This window comes from Hirundo rustica, chromosome 5 (assembly GCF_015227805.2).
Source record: "Hirundo rustica isolate bHirRus1 chromosome 5, bHirRus1.pri.v3, whole genome shotgun sequence".
NCBI classification, from domain to species: domain Eukaryota; kingdom Metazoa; phylum Chordata; class Aves; order Passeriformes; family Hirundinidae; genus Hirundo; species Hirundo rustica.
In genome coordinates this window covers 11,969,848-11,989,784 of record NC_053454.1, presented here as the reverse complement: position 1 = coordinate 11,989,784, position 19,937 = coordinate 11,969,848, and the positions used below count along the sequence as shown (strand labels likewise).

At 42.0% G+C, this 19,937-nt stretch overlaps 1 protein-coding gene across 2 annotated transcripts in view; it reads right to left on the bottom strand.

Annotated features, from left to right (window-relative positions):
• Window positions 1-313: 313 nt before the first annotated feature.
• Window positions 314-19,937, bottom strand: part of EVC2 (EvC ciliary complex subunit 2) — a 74,759-nt gene continuing 55,135 nt past the window's right edge. For both annotated transcript variants that reach the window (XM_040064975.1, XM_040064974.1), the window contains 6 exons: window positions 12,848-13,075; window positions 10,866-11,074; window positions 9,334-9,421; window positions 6,513-6,706; window positions 5,508-5,609; window positions 314-5,023 (listed from right to left, as the gene is read on the bottom strand). In XM_040064975.1, the coding sequence (XP_039920909.1) occupies window positions 4,750-5,023; window positions 5,508-5,609; window positions 6,513-6,706; window positions 9,334-9,421; window positions 10,866-11,074; window positions 12,848-13,075 (1,095 nt within the window). In that variant the 3' untranslated portion in view covers window positions 314-4,749. The remainder of the gene's footprint in view (window positions 5,024-5,507; window positions 5,610-6,512; window positions 6,707-9,333; window positions 9,422-10,865; window positions 11,075-12,847; window positions 13,076-19,937) is intronic.

The window sequence follows — 19,937 nt, the reverse complement described above, 5'->3', positions numbered from 1 at the left end:
ACCATCTAACCTCACAACTAAAGAGAAAAAAAAATTAAAAAATGATTGGGGAAAAAAAACGAAAAAACAAAAAAACTGAGGATTCATGTGGGTTTGAATCATCAGGGAACATCACAATCTCTAACATATTCACTCCTCCTGGAAAAGGGAGGTTTAAGAAAGGATAAAGCAATGCACAAAATGATAATTTTAGAGTGATGAATTACTAGCAATCAACAGCAAATTAATAAAAATCTGTTGGCAGACATGACAGGATTTAATTAGAAGTGATGGTCAAGCCATAAGCAGAACAATAATATATTGGAAAAATATTACAAACAATTATACATTTATCCCATTTAGTACAGACATTGCACATTTATCCACTTAAGATATTTTATAATGGCCTTTCAATTCATACTCCTGAAAGAAATATTTTACTTCTTCTGAAAGTCTGCAAAAGGATATCTATGCTCAGTTCAGTAACTATAAAACCATTCACATATTGTAATCAGCTGTCATTTTCAACCACAAAGTATCAAGGACTAAATTCTATCCAAAATGATCAAATCTACCAAGTTCTGCCCTCAGATTCTGAGTGCAATTTTGGCTTGGAATTATAACCTGCCACTTCCAAGTTTAAATTTCTTTTCTTATTTGGTCATCTTTTTTCAAAGAAAAGTGGTTGAAAATACACAGCCCCTTTTCTGAGGTAGCTGCTCTGGTATAATTGAAGAAGATGCTCCAAAGAAGCTGACTTTGAAAACTCAGTTCCCTGCAAATGTCGGTCTTCTGCTCTCCAGAGGAATCTCTGGAGAAAACAAATTACTTTTGGTTAATGTGACTCTCAGGCTTCTGGATATGGCTGAGGTGAGAAAAGTAACTCGTGGTTTTAGATAACAAGTCTGCTCAAATACAGAGGTGGATATTACCAGTTCTCATTAAATATATTAATGAGATTAAAATTAAATTTAGGTCCCAGTTTGTCTGCAACACAAAGGCGAACAGTGAACCCACTGTACAGTCTTTCACAAGTGTGGAGCCTGACTGACTTTCCCTGCCTTGCTCCCTGTGAATAACAAGAAAACAAGTAGGAAGACAGTACTAAAGACCTGAGCTGGTGGCCTTTGCCAGTCATTTTTACAAGAGATCTTGAGTGGAGAAAGAGAATGTGGAAAAGGCTAGATCCTACCTGGAGCACTCAGCTAGGAGTATAATGTTCATTACTTGCACAATATTGCTATTCATATGAACTCAGCTCTCAACAGGCTGTGACAATACAGATTTATAACTCAGCAAGAAAAATAAGCTTTATGCTGGTACACCTAAGGCTGCATAAGCACAGCATGGGGCAACAGATGAGTGAACTTGGCATTTGATGCTTTGAAAACCCCACTGTCAGTCGCTCGGGGAGCTGGAGCTGTTGACGAAAGGCAGTGTAATTATTGGCACTGGGTTGTACAAAGGTAACAGCATAAAAACTTAACATTCCCCAGAAGAAATGAAGGTGTTAAAATAGCAGCTGGGTAAATACCAGATAATGAAAGAAAGCAGCATGAGTTCCTCAGGTTCAAATAAGGCAGACAAGTATTTTGCAGAACTGACCTTATTGAAGAGACATTATCACTTTAAAAATTCATCTAAACCCGAAACAGTTACAGTAATTGGTGAAGACAAAACCTATTAAACAAAACAATTATTTCTACCAAAGTGTCAATCCTTTTACTTCCATTTTTACATTTTTCTGTAGTGAAGAGCCAGGTCCATATAGGTATTCTCACTTTTGTTTACAACAGATTGACTTTGACACAGTCTCTCCTGGAACATCCAGTTATTCACTCTTGGTATGAATTATTCTTCATTAGGCTTAGGATGTGTATTCTACTTCATGGTAAATTAATACACAATACCAAAGTTAAAGAAATTAAATACAAATTTATGATAAGAAATCTGAACCCACTTGTTTCACAGAAGCATTTTCACCTCTACCACAGCAGGACATTTTTAGTGCATCTTCCCTAAAATATTTTTCATCATGTGGGATCCTTTTTATTAAAAAAACCACCAACCTTCAAAATGTAATATTTTATTTAAAAGCTTGACACAGTGAGGAACAGGTATTGCATGCTAATACAGTATACAGATATCCCAAGCCAAAAACAGAGCAAGGTGAGCAGAAAGTGGGTTGCTGATAATGATGAGGAACCTGTGCGTAACTAAGACTCCTGAAAACCTTGACTGCAGCTGCGCACAAGGGATGTTAGCTGCAAGCTAACATTCCTGAAGTACATGTTGAAAAAATCGTAACAAAGCTACAGTTTATTAGTCTGGCATGGAGAATAATTTCTTCAATAAAATTTACCATTGCCAGTAAGTTGTTATTTACTGTATGGATAAAAGCATCATTGTCCAAGGACAGTTACTTTTGCTTGTTCTTTATATGTTTTGGTTTCTTGTCCAATGGCTTCATGTTGAGGGAAGAAAACAGAGCAGTGGAGATGGGACTACACAGGGAACTGTCAAGGGCAACAGGAGAAGCAATGAACTTCCAGGGGAACACAATTGATTTGGATAATGTTTCAAATATTGAAGAACTTGGCCTTGTATTACTTCTTACATTAATGAATGTGAAGCCAAAAGGGATGAATTTGAATGTCTTGTCCAGCTCACACATTCTTTGTGAGACTTCAGCTGTGAAATAAGGATGGTAATACCTATGGCACACATACAAAACTGCACAATCAACAGCTGGCCCTCTGTCCTCTGAGTGACTGAAAGGTGAATAAAAGCCAACTCTTTACTGAAGTGGGTTATTTCCTAGTTAGTACTTCTTTCACAAGGCACAAGAGATGTTAAGATCTGGACATTTCTTTAAATATGTACTGCGTGATATGAGAGTGACTCATATGAATTGAACCGCTTCAAATTTGTGATGAGGTGTGTGAGAGAGTTACAAACTGGCTTTCTATTGCTAGACATAGAGATTATCTACTAAGGAAAATAAATTAACATTGCAATCAATATTCAGATGTTGCATTTTATTATTGTAACCTATTAGAGCTATTGGCCTCCATGCCTTATCTGTGATGAGTTAGTCATTTCCCTCTTACATTGTGCCAGTGAAGAGTCTGGGCTTGCAAAGCAATCCTGGAAGGGACTGACATTGAAGAAGGTACTTCAGCTTTCAAGTGCTCCTTGCAGCCACGAGCTGTCCAAGTTTTCCAATTGCTTTCTTGCCTAAGGGCAATTGCTTTCTTGCCTCTTTCTGAAACACCTGAGGCTCCTCCTATACAGCTCTGGCCCACCTCCAAGGCAGGACAGACCCTACTCTTTACCCACCCGTGCCTTGGGGATGAAATACCAGACAGGGTTAAAACAGCAGCTCTGAAGTCCCACAACTCTGTCAGACTCCTCTTTCTGACAGCAAATACTTCCATGAAAAGATTGAAGAATGCAATCAAATAATAATTAGGATTGTCAGTCTAATTACTTCATACATTTTCTAATGCTAGTAGTGATAGGAAACACTAATTGTTGTTTGCCGTGGGATGAATATTTAAACTTGTCAGAGAAATGGGGGAAAAAAATGCCAACTGCAGATACATGTATATTGTGACATTTTCATTTTTAAATAACTTGGCACCCTATTAATAAAAAGGCAGAGAAGATCTGTACATGAAAAAATACAAAATATATGATCACAGTGGCCTCAGAGTATAGCATTCAAATATAGTTACAACCCCCTCAAAATAGGCTTGAATAATATAAAATATTAGGAAATACATGTGGTTATTTTAATTAGCATTTTCCTGTTCCTCTTTTTAGGATTCATATTTATAGGATTCTTCGAGTCAACTAGATAGGTTTAAAAATTAATTCTTTTTGAAGCATAAAATTATATTCTCATCAATTTAGAGAAATTCAGGAATAAGAACTTCAAAAATACCTAATATTGTGAAAATTGGCAGCACTGCAATCAAAAGAGCTTCTGAAGGCATTATATGCCATTGCACATTTTTCACTTTTCTACTGAGCAAATGTGACAACACTGCCTCACCAAGAAAATGACTGCAACAGGTTGTAAATATTTAACAGTTTGGAACTGTAGCCACACTCACAGCTCAAGTGAATTAAGTTTAGAAACAGCAAAATGCTGAAGTTACTCCAGGATGTAAGGCTAAGTACACAAGTATATCGTAAAGATCTGGATTACCAGCTGTCACTGTAGAACACAGACTGCAGAAATAACCTGCAAAGCCTATTAGAAAATACACCATGATAAACAGCAAATTAACTAGAATAACAAAAAATCAGAGAACATAGGACAAGTGGTTCATCCACTTCATCTCTTCATGTCATCTGCTATACTGCAGCTTGCCACAAAAATATAAATACAAGAACAGTAAATCAGTACCTACTATATACAATAAATAGCATTTCTGTATAAATTACAAAAATAGAGCTATGGTAAAATCAGTGCAAAAATGACTGAAATGTAGTGAAGGAACACAGAGCCCTGCCTGCCAGAATGTGCATCGTGGAACACCTATATTTCACCTAGTGCAACAAAGCACCGGCAAGAAATAAAAAATGCAAGATGCACATCACCAACTGTGCCATTCTAAAATTACATCTCTTCCCAATACCAGACAAAACAAATTAGAACAACACACATGTTACTTGAACCGTACACCTCATCCTTTCTCATCATTTTACTGAATTTTAAAGAACTTCCTTTTCCCTAATTGATACTTTAAATGAAAGTTGCTCTTATGAGTCCATGTTTGCATGAGCAGCCTTTTTAGAATTAAGAAAGTTCTTTTTCTTTTTTCTTGGAAAACTATGCAAAGCAAGTATTGGATCACTTGGCTCACGGAACAAAAAGATCTTCTCCCCTGTGTCTAACAGCTCTATGGCTTCAGCAGTTGCAGAGCTCAGAGGAACAGGTGGATCAGGCTGCTCCATAGGAGGATGTGCAGGTGAACATCCCAGATGAATGAACGCTGCTTTTTCCAAGAGAGCAAGTTGCTTCTTCTTTATCAAGCTATATTAATGGAAAAAATTGAGTTGAAAAGTGAAAACTGAGGCACAAAAATGCATAACTTCCTATACCATACTTTTCCACAGAAGTGGTGACTTTGAAAGCTAAAGAAAATCATATTTCAACAGAGAAAAATTGTAGTTTTCATTCTAATCCCCAATAATTCACGTATCATTTTCTGAGATACAAAACTGCCAAAGGAAAGGTAACCTTATAATAAATAAATATAGGGAAGATGAGCAATGTATGTGAGAAATGTGAGAATTTTGTGCATATATGTATAGAAAAAAAAATTTAGGTATTTCCTATCCTGCTTATTATGTGTAAATATGTTGTAGGAAACACAAGCTCTAAATAGAACAGTGTTATGCAATGCATACTTATGAGCTAATTTTCTGATTTCTAACAGCTGTAGGAAGAATATCGGGACATTAAATAAACTATAAACAAAAAAACCCAGGTATTTTTGTTCTGGTTTTCTCCTTACCTGTTTTTTCTCTTGTTTAGGAACGGGATCTTTTCTAAACTTCTGTTTATCAGATCTTGCCTTATTTTGTCCTCCAGTGTTTGCCACAATTCCTGGCTCTTCCTGAAGGAGCAAGAAAGAAAAATTTCCAGCAGCAAATCCCCAAATATACAACATTTTTTTCCCCTCTCTGACTTAAGCTACCAAACCCATGACAGCAATGCCACAAATGCAGTCAGTAAGAGTGTTCAAGTACTTTTGCTGCCCTGGAATAAATCATTTAAATGAGCTAAGATCACACCTCAGGGCATGGTACCAAGGACTCATCTGTTCCTTGACAACCCATATCTACCAGTGAGTGAGCTCAGTGCTACAACATCTGCTTTTGTCTCCTTCCCAAGTGATGGCAGGGAGTTGGGAGAGCAGGTCCAGGAGCAAACCTTGGTGCTACTGCACAGATTTCTGCTCGTTAATGGTGCTAAAGGGGAGTGATGTAGGCCCTGAGAGTCTACCAGTCTCTGTGAGACAAGGGAAACACAGTGGCCACTTGGAACTTCAGTATTTACCTACAAAGGGACAGACATCTGCAAGGTTGCAACTTCCACTGTTAGGAAGGAGGATCTGCTTTACATCTTTAAGAGCTCCAGACACCTAATACCCGGGTTGTTATGAACATTATAAAAAAAAAAAAAGTGGAAGAAAAATATTTTAACAAACTCCAATTCAGGCGACAGAAAGAAAATGATCAGAACAGGATTTATAAATCCTGGAAATAACTGTTTAATTAATGAATATAAAATTATAAAATTTTTAAACTTTTTATCAACCAATTTAGTAGAGTTAAAATATTTCAAAAAATAAGGTAGCAGTTTTAAAGTATTTTTACCCCAGAAAAATAGTTCAAAAGCAAACTTGTGCACCTGCGATTTTTTTCTATAGCTGTCAGTCTCATTTTCCAGTAAATACATATACACATAAAGCAACAATCTTGTCTTGCAGTGGTCTACCAGAAAACATCACACCTACCTTTTCTTACAGCTGCCAGACTCATCTGCATTACTGTCACTTTCAACAACACCATCTGAATATTTACTGATGGAATCGAGGACAGAAAGAACCTCACTCTGTGAGCTGGAGGGCAGCAACAAGTTCAGGACCCTGTGCAACAACCCCATGGGCACTCTCGTCAGTTTAGCTAAATAACCTGCCAGATGGAGCTCCTGGAGAATTAAATGAGTAGAAGACAGATAAATTTAGCATTGAAAATAAATATTAGCCAAGCTTAATTACACTTATTAAATAAATAGGCACTATGGAAACAAAAAATATTACTGTAGTATTGATATTATTATACAATATTATTGTAGTACTGTAGTAGTGATAATTTTGGTATCAGGTGGTCACACTTCCATGTTCACTGTTCCTACCCATAGTGGCCCGCATATATAATGGTTGTGCATTTCATTTGGGATTTTGGTAATGTAAATGCTAAATAACCAGCTGATCTCGGCATATTTGCTTAGGGCATGTACTTGATGCCCTCTGGTCTGAAAAATCACAAGGCAATAATATTCTAACATGTAAGGCTTAACTAATTTATGGATTCTACTACTACAAGGAAATCCTTACAAGACAGTAAGGAAACAGTATGGCATTCCTTGGTCTGTAAAATTACGGAGGGAAAAATACCCTCAAAAAACTTTACACATTGTCGTGAGGTGAAGGAAAACACCTGCTTTTCTTTCAGTAGTATTTTTTTATTTCCGAACGTCCTGCCCATTTTTGCCCAAAGCTCAGTAGTAAAGCATATTCATATAATGTTCAAATAGACTGAGTTCAAATTTAGTTCTTCCATAGACACTCAGCCCCATTTCCTGCCTCACTCCAAACACCAAAATCCCATTGCTATTTTCTACTCTGTTGTCATAAATACAGTGTCCCCAGGGTGTTTCTGCAGATCTCTTGTGTGTAACAAGTATGAAAAGTCAACAGTATATTGGGAACTAGGTGGAAAGAAAAGAGTAGGGCAAATGAAAGCAAGTTAAATGTCTCAAGGAATGCCAAAGAAAAAACCTGTTGATGTCTATTTCAGACATACATGTCACTCATGTGGCTGAAGTTAGGAAAGACATGCCAAACAGGCTGACAGCTGAGTTATCACCACTTTGCAGACCCTCCTGTAAGTGTTGATGGAGGAGATGACTACAAAGCCCATGTCACATAAAACCCCACAAGGTCCCACCATGCAGGAAGACAGCCAGGTTCTTTGTCTACAGCAAATGTTTGCCTCGCTTTCTGCATGACAACTTTTCAGAGGAGTGAATTCACCAAGGGGATCCCTGGATTAACTGAATCTTCTTCTTTGAAAGAAACAATGTGTCACATTGTGTCACACAGCAAGACAGTCGTAAACCAAATTTAGACAGCCACACAAAATAAAGAAATCAACTTCCTTTTCCCATAATTGTTGTTCAAGCAGAGAATTCTCCCCAAAAGGTAAGAAAACTAGCCACTTTCCAAAGCTTTCTGACCTCTTTGTTATAGATTTTCCATGGAAACCACTGAGATGATACAGAATTAACAAGACAAAATCCCAAGACTGATGAGAGATTAGTAAATTGGTATTTAAAATATTTTCAGCCTGACCAGGCACCAAAGTTGAACACCAAAGAGATGTTTGCTCAGGCTACTAAGTGAAAGAAATTATTTGATACTTTGGAGAAGAATGCAAATAAGAGCATAAATCTTAATACAGACACCTAAATCTAATTTCTCTATAGAAATTTCTCTATATTGTGTTATACTTCTAGCCTTTAAAAACTGCTCTTCTAGAAACTTACAAAATGCAACATTAAGTAGAATAAATATGACAGATCACTTAGACTTATTCTGCTCTTTCTGGCTAAATGTTCTCAGGACCTTCAAACCAGTTGTTTATTATAGATACACATCATGACTTTAGTACTAGCTTTCTTCTTAGCAGTGTCTGCTGTACCTAGTAGGTACGTGGAACCTGATGGAACAAGATGCCTGTCAGCCTGACCTCAGTGCTTGGAAAGGTTATGGAACAGGTCCTCTGGAGTGATTCAGCACAAACAAACTAAGATACAGAAAAAGTCCGAGAGATCCTGAGACTAAAATGGTCCTCCTTTGACATGGTGGTCTCTGAAGCTCCCATTTCATGATACAGGGGACTGTGACCACACTTGTCCCCGAGAGGCAAGATAAATAGATGCAGAAAACTGCTCCACCAGGCCTTTTTTGATGCTAGCTACATATCTCAACCAATACCAGCCTGCAGATAAAAACTGGGGTAAATCAAGAGATTCATTATTAAGGCCTTTGTAGGACTGACAAGCAACCAATACACAGCAAGTTACCTGAAGACAAGACACTCATTTTGAAAACAAGTATGAGTTACAATACTAGAAAACTTAACTAGCAGTCCTGGTATAATTTAATCTTGAAACACAGTCATTGTAAATTGTTCTTAACACTCATCAAAATCTAAACAAAACTCTTTTTTCATTACATGAAAATCCAACTGTAAATCTGTCTGTTAACCGGAAAATCAGGCACTTCAGCTCTCCACAGAATGAAATGCAAAAGGACAAACCCTGAAAGGATTTGTAAATGAACCAACAGAAGTATAACACAGTAAAATTCAAAAGGCTGTAAGTAGCTCAGAATCAATTGAAGTGACTAAGAGTATAGGCTGCAAACTGGTAGCAACTACTAGCAGAGAGTAACTCTAAATACATCTAATGGTTCCTAAAAAAGAAGAAAAGCTGATATCCAGATACAGCTGTAATTTAAACTTGGAAGCTTTGTTCAATTTCATGCTTACCTGACTATAAATTGCCAAAAATGCATTCGTTTCTATATTTTCCAGGAGATCTTCAAGCACCACGCAATTCCATTGCTCATCTCTCAAGCTGAAGTGAAAGACAGAATTAACATTGAAAGGGTTCCCAGGTGTAATGACTGTATTATAGGAAACAAAATCTGAAAGTCACCCATTCGGGAAGCATATCTGTCTGTCAGCAAATCTGTTGTGAGCAGCCTAACTTCTAAAATATGCCACATTCTTTTCCCTTCTTCTCTGAACCCCCAAGCAAACATCAGAGCAGAACCTAAGCCTATGCTCTTGCACAAAATTCAAATCTGGAATCACCCCAAAGCAATGTGATTCATCCTGTCCCCATCCTCTTCCCTCCATTTTAAATTTCCTCACCACTTTTTAAAGCACGTTGTGGATCTTTTTGTAGCTGAAATATGATATTAAACAGTTAACTTCCTCATTGCTGGTGATTACTTTTCTTCTCTAGACCAAAACATGATGACATCATGTACAAATCCTGCAATGTTCCAAAGTACAAAACTTGTTTCTTCCATGAAGTTTTCATGTAAAATCTAGTAGCAATTTCTTTGAAGGCTTCCCTGATAGGTTACCAGATTGTGGATACTCATGCAGAGATTTATCTGATCTTTTACTGACTCTTTACTTCTGCAACAGGAAAGTTATTAATCTAAACTGAGTAGTGCTCCAGCCTTTTCAGAATTAAAATAGACTTACCACTATCACTGAGATTTTTAATATATCAGTGGTTTTATGGAAAACACTCTTTCTAATGGAAAGCACACTTTGAGGATTTCACATGAAGCTTGAAATGTGCTAGACTTTTAATACTGTGCAATACACATGGAAAAGTCATTTCTACCTCCTGTAACCCTAATAAAAGTAATACAATAGGCTACAATTTTGCAAATTATCACCCATTTTGGCTAGTCAGCCTTTATGACAAGACTGATATTTCTATATACCTCCCAAGAGGCATTTTATTTGTTACTGATATCTTTAATTAAAAACTGGCCAGGGAAAATTGAAATTGAAGAGGAGTTTATACATCTCATCAAAAATAATTGTGTCCCAGGGTATTCAGTCTACAGCATGACAGTGCAGATGGAAACTCAATTTAAATTGCCTCAGCTATTTTCTCTGACCCCAGCAGATCATGCTGCTCTGAAGTCCCTCCCTATCTTCTTGGAAGACAAAGTAATAGCAATAAAATTCTTTTCCTTCTTAATGCTAAGGAGTATCATTATTTTCCCATTATTCCTGTCAAAAAAATGGTGACTGCCACACAATACATAGCACAATTTATATGCTACTAAGTTATTATTATTTCATGTTTCTTATTTTAATATTCCCAACTCCTCAGTTATGCTCTGGGCCACAACACAAGAAGGCAGAGTTCAAACACAGATGCATGGCTCCTCCCCAACACAGCAGAACATTCCTCCTGCTGTTTCTCCAGAATATCTTACGGACCTTATGAACTGCAGTAACATAGTAAAACCTGACAGCAAGGAACTTACCTTTGCTGGTACAGGTTTATAAATTGTCTACATTTATTCATGGCCTGTCTTAACAGAACTGTCACGTGTCTTTCTGCATTCATGTCCACAGATTCATTTGAGAGACTCAAAGCATCCAGAATCCACCTCTGCCTACTCATTAGATGCTGCTGTGCTGACTCCCTATGCAACATCTCATACTCCAGCTTCTTCTCAAGTTCTTCAATCTCCTAGAGGTTGAAAAGGCATGATGATAAGAAGTTAAATTATAAGTTGAAAGAACAAATTTCATTTGGAGTGAAGAAAAAAGATGATGGTATCGGATTTTCTGATATTACTTTATTCATTTCTTATTCTACCCAGCCACTTGCAGTCATTACACTTTTCAATTCATTGCACAGCTTCAGTAAACATGACTGGCACGTTATGAATATCAGAACAATGAGGAAAGCTACGACTCAACTCTCATTGTGTTAAAAGTCAATGCTCTCTGAAACCTTCCACTGTAGAGGACATCCAGCAAGTATGCTGCCAGCATGGCTGAGATCAAAAATAAGGAACACCGCCATTCAAATTCATTTGTAAACTGCATAAATCTACTGAAAAAGCTTGAGAAAATCAGACTAATTTCAGTTATACCAAATTAACAGCTAATATCAAAGGGATTTAAGTTAAAAGGCAGTAATTCATAACTAGTCTGATAAAGTTAGGGTTAAAATTAAAATGTTCTGAAAATCAAAAGGTTAAAAAGTCTTCAGGGGACTGGATCTCCCATTCTAAAGATCTCACTTTGGTCAAAAAGTCAAACTTAACACCAGAAGGAAGGCTTCATATTCCCATTTCCAATGTCACTGTCGTCTCACCTCAACCTTTACATTGCTTACTATCGCGAAGCCCCACTCTACCTGCATCCCATTGTACCTGTACCCCATTGTACCCGAATGTACAGGTACATTGCAGTGTACCTGTAGAGAATGCTGAATTTTAATCTATTCCTCTGCCTCATCAGCTGTATTTAACCCAGTGTTAGCTATTCTAGATCTCACTTCTGCTCCTTCTTCAATCCTTTTTCTTCACTTGTTCAAGGACAAAGAAGATAAAAGCAACTTCTCCAAGAAGCCCCCACACACTTATGGCATAGAAGGCAAAAATACTCTTCCTACATACAACTTTCACTATTTCCTACAGATCTAACACAAATGCAAGGAAAACTGGAGGCATATAAACATTCTAACTGCCACTCTATAAGAAACTCTGTAGAGATGACCACATTAAAATTTAACAAGGAATTTTCACAGGAATAGCTGTCTAATGATAACCTCTAGCAAAGAGGTTTTTCTCAAAAACCCATTTTGTTTGTTCTACTCCAGTGCTCTCCCCAAGCCTCACTTGGATGGTTTCACATAGCAGATGCAGAAGAAAAAAAAAAGTCCTTGTGAAAAGGGAGCACTGAAGTATTAAAAAAGGATCAGAAAATTGGCACATATCAAGTATGTAATAAATATGGTGAAGGAAAGAGGTTTTTCCAGATTTTCTACTATTTAAACTGCATGAGTGTGCCTGGAGTGAGATAGGTAGGAGGCTGTACAGATAATCTCTAAAAACTTGACAGTTGAAGCATATCATGTGGTTATGGATTTTGCATATGGACAGCATTATAACATGCAATTCTGTAAGACAGACACAACAATTTACTCTTCCAGTCATGAGTCCGAATCACTTCTCAACTGTCTTTCTTTCAATCAATAAAATATTAAGTAGCCACCAAAATAGTACCCTTTCTGAACGTATGCATCTATAACAAAAAATAAAAAATAATAATATACAATCTTCCTTGGCTGTCCTTCTTTTTAGGTCTTTTACTGAATGCATTAAAATACACACACTCACAGGAAGTAAAGTCTGGGTCACCAGAAGCTGCAAACCAGCAGCTAAATCAAAGACACTCTAACAGAGGCTGCTTCGTAACAGGATTTTTTTCTTTTAACAACAACATTACTTACAGGATGATGTGCTTCTAAAATCTGAATACATTCCAGTTTAGAGAGAGTTTTTGATGTGTTCAGTTGTTCAAAGAGAAAAGCTTGCACATTTATGACAGCAGTATACAGCTCCAGCATTTTGGATTTTTTAAATGTCTTTTGAAAGGCTAAAGAAGCAATATATTCTCCAAGTTTATTTTCCAGATTGCGCAGGTGACACTCTTTTTCAAGATGCAACTCATATTTAATCTAAAAAAACCCCCCAAAACAACAAAAACACAAGAGACAGAAAGATTAACAGAAACTCTTACATACGTGCTTATGATTTAATTACTCTGTAATTAACAAGCAGAATTATGACAGCAAAGAAATCAGTGCTGTTATCTTATAATGTAATACACTGTTTCAAGAAGTGCTTTTAACCTTCAATTCCAAGCTTTTACTTTAATCCCCAAAAAATTACACTACAGTCAAATGCTGTAAAGAGATCAGGCTTTCTTTTAGGGTAGTCAAAACTTTAATATTAAATGCTAACCCAAAACAGAGGGTCTATATAATTTTTATTATAATAAAATTAAAAGCTAGAAATACAAATAAATCTGTGGTTCCCTATGGTTAAATGGAAAGATATAATATGCCCTTTTGCTTAGAAAAAACATGAAACTTATAGAAAGACTGTATTTAGTTTCAAATTGGCAAGTGTCTTAATGCTGACTGATGACATTCAGCCTACTATTCTTTGGGCAAATAACAAAAAATCCTCTTAAATAAAACAGAGTTAAACTGTAAATCAAAAGTCTATTGGCAATGGATTTCAAATAAGATTAAAACTGGATTGGATCAACATCAAACAGCATAAAATCAAAGTGATTTAACTCAGTAACTGTATTGCTGCCACACATTTGATGGAACATCCACAGGAACTATTCAAGGGTGAAAGGCAAGTGCAGCATGTGCAGGCACACTATCCAGGGCAGTGCGACTGATGAGCTCTCCATGCTGTACCACTGACATTGACAGCCAAGGACACGGGATTGTGACTATCCTCCTGTGGGACAATGCGTATAGCAGCCAGCTGCAACCATCTCCTTTAGATGCTTCCATCTGAGCTTGCCACTCTAAGCTTCCTTCACACTCAAAGAAACGGAAAAGATACTTCTCAGTAGGTTTCATAACCTAAAATATGGGTTTCCACTGACAGCTAAGGTGGATGTCTAGGTTAGACACCAAGTTAGACATTGCATATCTAACATTTATGTGGCTGTGTCACCGAGACACACAAAGCAATCACACGCAGACAAGAGATTTTCGCAGAGGTTCCTCTGATCCAGCTCCCAGCTGAAAGAGCGGAGAGAAGAGACCCCTTTGTTTATTCTTTTACTTTTATACATTTGTGGGTCTAGCAGAAGATTGGCTTTTTGGGGTTTCCACCCCTCAGCCTCAGTGGCCAGACGAATTGTCAGTTACAATTGTTTTCAGGTTAGAAATATGCAAACAAAGGACAAAGAATGAAAAACAAAGGGTTTGTTTATATTACTTCTGTGGGAAAGGTAGAAAAACTGCTCTAATATTCTACAGTAACTAAAAGATCTGACTCCATTTATGAAAATCAAAAGGCTAATAAAAAACTCAGAAAAACCAGGGTAACATCTCACCCTTTTAACTTTAAAAAAAGAAAAAACAGAAAAAGAAAAATGAACAAATTTACAAAGGGAATATATACAAGTTCAATCACTGTCTGTGGAGGAATCATCAGAGTGATCACTCGAGGATTCATCCACTTGGTGGCTTTCAAGTTGATCACGGCTTCCACCTTGCCTGTCAGCTGAATTCTGCCTCTGTGGTCGCAGGTCAGGACGGACACACTTTGAAGGTAGCCAGCGTGTCCCAGTGTCCGTGGACACACACGCATACCCTCGCCCCATAGCGATTAGGTCATAGGGTCCTTCCCATTGCTTGGTGACTAAATTTCGGACCCGTACCTTCGCTCGAGGCTGTTGCTCACCGTCCGAAGCCTGCAACGAGAGATGATGGTTCAAAATGACAGGATTATTTGAGTTCTGCGGCACCGTAAGGTGATTGATGGTGTACAAAGCCTTTGCCAACCGACTGTTTGGGGTTTCACCCTGCATTCCCCGTTTCTGCTTCTGAAGAACACGCTTGAGTGTACCATGATTGCGTTCTACAATCGCCTGTCCCGTCGGAGAATGAGGGATGCCAAAGTTATGTGACACACCCCATGACTGTAGGAACTGCCGTACCTGCTGCGAGGCATAAGCAGGACCATTGTCGGTTTTCACAGCAGAAGGTATGCCAAGAACAGCAAAGGCCTGCCTCCAGTGCGCAATGACATCACGGGCTTTCTCTCCTGTGTGAGCAGAAGCCCACATCGCAGATGAGAACGTGTCCACCGTGACATGCACATACTTGAGCCGGCCAAACTCGGCGACCTGGGTAACATCGGTCTGCCAAAGCTCCAAGGCTTTAAGGCCTCTGGGGTTAACCCCTGCCGGCAATGGCGCACCAAGGGCGTGACAGTCATCACATGATTCGACAATTTCACGAGCCTCAGTGGCCGTCAGCTGGAACTGCTTCTGCAGCGTATGCGCGTTTTGGTGGAAAAACCCATGCGATGCCTTGGCCTGCGCGAGCACATCAGGCTGAGGGGCTACCCACGCTGGGTTAGCCAACTTGTCAGCCCTCGCGTTACCTTCCGCTACAAATCCTGGCAAATTAGTGTGACTCCGTACATGCAGAACGTAGTATGGATGAACTCTGGCCTGAATTGCACACCACAGGGCTTTCAGTAAATCAAACAAGGCAGGGTTACTGACCTCCTTCAAAACTGAACAACTCAATCGCTGTGCGATGTCGGCAACATAGGCAGAGTCCGTGATCAAATTGAAAGGTTCCTGGGAAAATTTCTCAAATGCCATGACAGCAGCCTTTAGTTCAACCAGTTGGGCTGAGCCATCCTCATGGCCTTCCAAAACCTGCCACTCAGATCCATCCTGCCAGGTAACAATGGCTTTTCCTGTTTTCCCCGAACCGTCAGTGAAGACGGTGGGACCTTGCACTGGCTCTTGGCTACTTTTGGGTCGTAGAGAAAATTGAGTATTTTTGGCCACTTGCAATAGCTTGTGGCTAGGCAGATGATAAGTGATCTGCCCTGAAAAACCCTCGAGAGCACTTTGCAATGAAACATTGTTTGCATAGCTCCAATCAAATTCCTCCCTCTGAATCGGGAGTATGATCTTTGAGGGATCTGCACCCATCAATTGCAAACAGCGTTGCCGGCACTTGATTATCAAGCGCGCAATCAATTCAAACAGCGCTGTCGCCGTCTTATGCGGCTGATGAGGCAGGAAGACCCATTCCAAGACGTGCAGAGGATCAGTCCAATCATCATTCCACTGGCCGATGATACCTGTAGGATGTAAATCAGGAGTGGTGATGAACACAGTAACATCAGTGGAAGGTTCAATGCGGTACACCTGGCAAGCCGAAACAGCTTGCTGAACCTCCTCCAGCACTTTTCGTGCCTCAGGGGTCAATTCACGAGGTGACTTTAAATCAGTGTCCCCTTTCAACAATTCAAATAAGGGAGACAGTTGTGCTGTGGTCAGTCCCAAGTAAGGACGTAACCAAGTGATAACACCTACCAGCTTCTGAGCATCATTCAGTGTCTTCACTGATTGCACAAATTGCACCTCCTGGTGACGGATTGTCCGTTCCAGAATTTTGACTCCCAAATATTTCCAGGGAGGTTGTTGTTGTACCTTTTCTGGAGCCACCTGCAGTCCATGTGAATGCAGAGCATTCAACAACTGAGGCTGTAGCCTCAGCAGCTCTTCCTGAGTGGGCGTAGCCACCAAAATGTCGTCCATATAATGATAGACGTGAGCATCAGGAAACCGCTTGCGAACTCCAGACAAGGCACGGGCTACATACCATTGGCATAACATTGGGGAATTCCGCATTCCTTGAGGCAAAACTCTCCATTGATACCGCTGTGCGGGCTCGGCATTATTTATTGTTGGCACCGTGAAGGCAAATTTTGGTCTGTCATCGGGATGTAGAGGGATCGTAAAAAAACAATCCTTCAGATCCACGATGAGGACCGGCCAGTCCGCAGGAAGCATGGTAGGCGATGGCATACCAGCCTGCAATGTCCCCATGCCTTCCATCACGGCATTGATCTTTCGGAGGTCTTGTAGCAACCTCCATTTCCCAGACTTCTTTTTGATACAAAAGACAGGAGTATTCCAGGGACTGGTAGATGGTTCCAAATGCCCCTGATCCAACTGCTCCTGTACAAGTTCACGAAGGGCGACTAGCTTGTCATGAGGGAGGGGCCACTGATTCTCCCAGATGGGTCTGTCCACCAGCCACCGTAAAGGAGGCGTGGGACACTCTGTGCCCTTCATCACAGTGGCCCCAATCAAAAATCCGTCCCCAGTCGCACCCCCCACGCGGCCAAAACATCCCTCCCCCAGAGGTTCTGAGGAATCTCAGTAACATGAGGCCAAATTATGGCAGTCTGTCCCTCCGGGTTCGTGATGGCCACGGGATTCCGGCTCACGTAGCATTGCTTCGTTCCTCCTAAGCCCGAGATCGATGTCTTTGCCAGAGTCAAAGGCCACTGCGGGGGCCAAGCGGCCAGAGAGAGAATGCTCACGTCAGCCCCCGTATCTAGGAGGCCACGAAGGTGAATCTCCGATGGCGTGGCACCAACCATGGACACGGTACACAGCGTCTCAGGACGGTCTTTGGTCAGGACAGCAGTCCAGTGCACTTGAGGTGGCCCTGTAGAGCCGAAGCCACCGTCTCCCCGTGACCGGTCCTCGGTCCTGGAAACAGAAGACTTAAAAGGAACAAGTTGAGCAATTCGTGTGCCTTTTGGGATAGTCAGAGGGGGGGTGGGTGTGGAGACCATTGCATGAATCTGCCCTGAAAAATCTGCATCAATCAGTCCCAGGTGCACTATGATGCCCTGAATGGTGGCACTGGACCTCCCCATCAGGAAAGCACTCATGCCATCACCCAAGGGACCAAAGGCATCCAGGGGAACCTTGTGTATTTTGTCCGAATCAATCACGACAGACTCGGCTGTGCAGACATCAACACCCGCTGAACCGCGGGTGCTGGCTGCAAGCCTGCTGAGCAGATCTCCATTGGTTGGGGCTGAGGCAGAGACATTTGTGTCTGCACGCGTCTCACCTTCGCGCTCTGCGTCGCGTTTCCCGAATTGCCCAATGGCTGACCATTCACATGCACCGTTGCCTTACACGCATTCGCAGCGTGATTCGGCCTTCCACACCGTGCACAATAAAACAAGACAGCCGTAGGCTTCTGCGCCTTCCTCTGTTTCTTCCTGGCCTGAGCACCCCACTGCTGCTGTTGCACCCCTTGGGGAACAACCCAAGCAGGCTGCACAGCAGCAGCCACAGCCGGTTGCACGGCCGCAGGCACGGCCGGCTGGACCGCTGTAGCCACTGTCGGTTGGACAATCGTAGCCACAGCTGGCTGCACAGCTGTATGCACGGCAAGCACCTCTTGGCTGGAAGGGGATATCTTTGCACAGGCCCCAACCATGTCCGACATGGATGGTTCCCCGGGAAGGGCCTCAATAACCCTCTTGCAAACAGCATTACAGTTGCCCTGAGCAACAGACTGAATCATGAGCTTCCTTGCCGCAGGATCACTCACCTGCTTCTCAACCGCAGCAGTTAACCTCCCTGCAAAGCACAGGAAGGGCTCATCAACTCCCTGGACGATAGTCGCAAAGGGCTGCTGTGGAGTAGCCAGCTGTAAGGTCTGAACCAGGGCTGCCATGCCTGTCTGCTGGCACTGCTCCTGGACCAAGGGCTCATAACCAGCCTGCCCTTCGGCCCTGGTATAATTGCCTGTTCCCATTAGCATATCAATATTAACCATATGCCTAGGATCTCCTGGACCCAGTGTCCTATTCCGTTCCACCGCTCTGACTGCCAACTGAGTCCATTTACTCTCAAAGAAGTCATATTCGACCGGTGGGAAAAGGGCCCGAGCCAAGCTCCGAATGTCAAAGGGTGTCAAAAGACTGGCATTAAAAGAACGGAGAACCTGCATCACCTCAGCTGAGCCCAAACCGTATTTCCCAACTGCATCACGCAGTTCTGACAAGGCCTGCCAAGCCAAGGGTTGATAGGTGTTATGAATAGCACCCTGAAGGACAGGGAAGGCCTGAAGACCCTCAGATGAAGCAGCAGCATCTGCCCTATCCTGCCCTGTGGACCCCACAGGGTCAGAGGCAGGCACTCGACTGGGAACCAGCTGAACATCAGACACGGCAGGTTCAGCACCAGCATCAGCATCTCCACTTAGTCCTTCAACCTTAGCCTTCACTTCCCCCCAAAAGCGCCCGCGGTCTTTTGGGCGTACAGTCACCTGACAAGGGGGTAGCGTCCAGGCTGTGGACGAAGAGCCAACAGCACGGGAATTTCTGCTCTTGTCAAAGACCGGCCGCATTTCGGCCGTGTCCCCGTTCGCACTGAACTTAAACACCTCGGCGCCTGCAGCCGGCGCAACGCTAGCAGCAGGAAGCGGAGGCGGGGTCGGACCAGCCACTGGCACTGGCCCCGCCGCATCCTCAGCGGCGCTGGAGCCCGCGCCAGCTGCCGGAGACCGGTCCGACGGCTCCGCGGTGGACACGCATCCCTGCGCGCCTGAGGAGCCCGTGCTGCGTTCAGGAGGAGGCGGCGACCGCGCCCCCGTGACTGGGGGTGCCGCGCCAGTCCCTGCTGGCAGCCCCTTAGAAGTAGCCGCACCAGAGCCTCTCCCCGCCCCGCCAGCACCGCCTGCAGCCCATGGGGCTGGTGCGGGAGGCGGAGTATCTGGAACCCCCCCGAGAAGGGGTCCCGCGGGGGCCCGGGAGCTCGTGGGCCCCCCCATCCCGGAGCCGGGCGAAGCTGTCAGCCCGCGCAGGGAGCCCCGCGCTGCCGGCGGCGCGGGGGCAGAGGCGGCCGACGCAGCCGCCTCCGGGCTCGGCCCAAGCGGCAGAGCGGGAAACTCCACACCGCCCGACCCCATCGGATACGTAACGGTCGTGCGGCAGAACAGACAATGCACC